The sequence below is a fragment of the Empidonax traillii genome, unplaced genomic scaffold (assembly GCF_003031625.1).
Source record: "Empidonax traillii isolate 1590-97213 ecotype Southwest subspecies unplaced genomic scaffold, ASM303162v1 scaffold9:size3134949, whole genome shotgun sequence".
NCBI lineage: Eukaryota > Metazoa > Chordata > Aves > Passeriformes > Tyrannidae > Empidonax > Empidonax traillii.
In genome coordinates, this window is record NW_020955202.1 from 2050620 (window position 1) to 2053245 (window position 2626).

Sequence of the window (2626 nt, forward strand, 5' to 3'; positions counted from 1 at the left end):
CCCCCCCCCCCCCCCCCCCCCCCCCCCCCCCCCCCCCCCCCCCCCCCCCCCCCCCCCCCCCCCCCCCCCCCCCCCCCCCCCCCCCCCCCCCCCCCCCCCCCCCCCCCCCCCCCCCCGCCCCACCGTCGCTGTCCACCCCGCCGCGCCCGGAGAGGCGGCGCGGCACCACCGCCGCCCATCCCGGCCACCTTCTCGCGGTCGATCGGCTTCTCGGGCTCCTTCTTGATCTCCTCCTGCGTCACCCGCGACTCCACCGCCATCTTGTCCCGGCGCTCCCGGATGTCCCGCCGAGCACCGCCCATCTCGCGAGAGCGGGGAGGGCGGGGCGGCCCTCGTGGGGCACCGCCCTCAGCCCTGGCGCCCCGCCCTGTGCGTGAGGGGACGGAGGCGCGCAGGGCTCTGAGGTAGGGGGGTGGTGCGGTCGACCGCCCTATAAGTAGCAGTCGAGTGAAATTAATTAGGGGTAGGTCATATTTAGAATGTATTTCACCAAATAAGTGAGAATATATAGTATATATAAAAAAAACCCCACAAACAAAAATACGTGTTTCTAATGCGGTAGCTTCTTTTTAAATGTGGAAAGTCGTTTGTTACTCAGAACGGGGGGAAGAGGAGTTGGTTTGTTAGTTTGTTTCACAGGATTTACACTTAGATTATTTCCTCGGGTGCTGGGAAATTATTTCTCATTTCGAGGGTGAAGCAAAATTAAGTTTTGCTGTAAAACAATTCAGGAGTGTGTGTGCTTGCAGGTGCAAAATGAGCAAATATCAGGGACTCGGGGATTTGCTGAGGATGGAAGGGAGCTCTAGAGGAGGCTGCCTGATCCAAGCTCCTGCCCAAAGCAGGATCAGTGAGGGCTGGTTGCTCACGGCCGGGTCTGAGTGGATTCTGAGTATGCCCAAGGATGGAGACCTCTGAGCAACCTGCTCCAGTACTCAGTCACCCTCACAGTTTAAAAAAAAAAAAAAAAAAGTTAATTTGTTTTTCTGACGATGTTTAAATTGAATTTGTAGTATGTTGGCATAGGCCCATTTGTTGCCTCTGGTTCTGTGATGGGGTATCACTGAGAAACCTGGCTGTCATTCTTTGCTCCTTCCCACCAGGTGTTCATACACAGTGAGATATCTCTCTCCAGGCTGAACAGTCCGAGCCCTCAGCCTGTCCTTGTGCGACACATTTTCCCGTCCCTCAACCATCCCATTCAGCTGTGTTTGATGCTGTATTGTTGCAGTGTTCCTGCACTGCTCTCAGTGCTCTGTTGGTGCTTTCAGCAGCACAGAACTGTGTGCCGCTGAAGCCGTGTCTCGGGGTCCCCAGTGTGCAATGTACTCCTCACAGTCAGCAGGTTTAAGGGGCTGCTTTCCCAAGTACAAGTCTAGCATCAGAAATAAATACAGTAAGTTCTGCACCATGAAAAAAGACAGGTGTTTGTTAAGGTGTTGTAACTTTGAAGCAACCTGTGCCCTAAGGTTTGATTTCTCATTTCCAAACACCATAGATAAATGTTTCAAATGTATTATTTATTTTAAAAAAAGGTAGGGGAGAAAAATATTATAAAACTATATTCCCATATGATGTTTCTGTGTACATTATAAAGAAGAAAAAGGGTTATGAGTCCATATTATATATTAAAAAATAGCTCTTGCAGTTCACCCTAATATAACAAACTACATTTTGTTTAAAATGTGAACTTATAGCTCACCTAATTTAAGACAAAAGAACTAACAACGTACTAGAGTTCACCCTCAGATTTTGCTATCTTCCTTTTATAGCAGCCTGGATAGGGTTGCATAGTTTTTACTCTGCATTAAGTTATAGAGTTACCAAAGGGATTGACTCAGCCTTCCCATCTTTTTGCAGGATTTGATTTCCCAGGCAACAATACAGTTTACTACGATGCTAAAATTAATTATACCTGCACTGATAATACACATTTTGGGTAAGTGTATGAACCACCATTTCTAAAACAGAGGAATTTGTGTCTAGAATCAGGTATCATAAGCGAATAGCTGTAACAAATAAAACAGTTCTGCTCTGAATCTGAGTATTTCCTTCTGCTAGAACTTTTGGAGTGCTTTATTTATGTGAAAAATGATCCTAGTGGGATTGAGTTTTAAGTAAATTTAAGCATTAATTAATTTATTATTCACGAACTGTATTAACAATCAACAGTTTATTTTTAGTCTAAAATCTTGGGTTCTCAACGTTACATATTTGGGAAAGAAGGTTGAAAATTGTTTGGAAAAGAAAATGCAGCTATGTGAACCATAAACTGGACTGTGAGGTGTGGGTGTTACTGGGGAGGGTCCGTTTGGTTAAACAAGGCATAACACCATAAACTGGATTCCCACCGGCTTAGGCCGAAGTCCCAAGTGTACCTGAGTTAGTCCAACTGCTTGTTTTTGCCAAAGGCGGGGGATTTAGCTCCCACTGCCTGCTCTTACTCTCAGGCATGTGAGGGCTTTTCCCCTCCCTTCTGCCAGGTGTGCCCTCACTAGGTGTTTCCAAGAATAAGTTATGTTCTGTAATTTAACGTAAAACTTTCCACTGAGGGGCTGATTTTCTGTCAGTTTCTTGCATTTGACACTTTCTAAACTGATTCCACAACTGCTACACCTGGTGTAAG

The 2626-nt window shown here is 47.0% G+C and overlaps 1 protein-coding gene across 1 annotated transcript in view; it reads right to left on the reverse strand.

Annotated features, from left to right (window-relative positions):
• SAP18 (Sin3A associated protein 18) overlaps positions 1-310 on the reverse strand; it is a 3262-nt gene extending 2952 nt beyond the window's left edge. Inside the window, exon 1 of the mRNA XM_027885060.1 lies at positions 124-310. Coding sequence (XP_027740861.1) covers positions 124-302 — 179 coding nt within the window. The 5' untranslated portion in view covers positions 303-310. The remainder of the gene's footprint in view (positions 1-123) is intronic.
• Between the last annotated feature and the right edge of the window lie 2316 nt (positions 311-2626).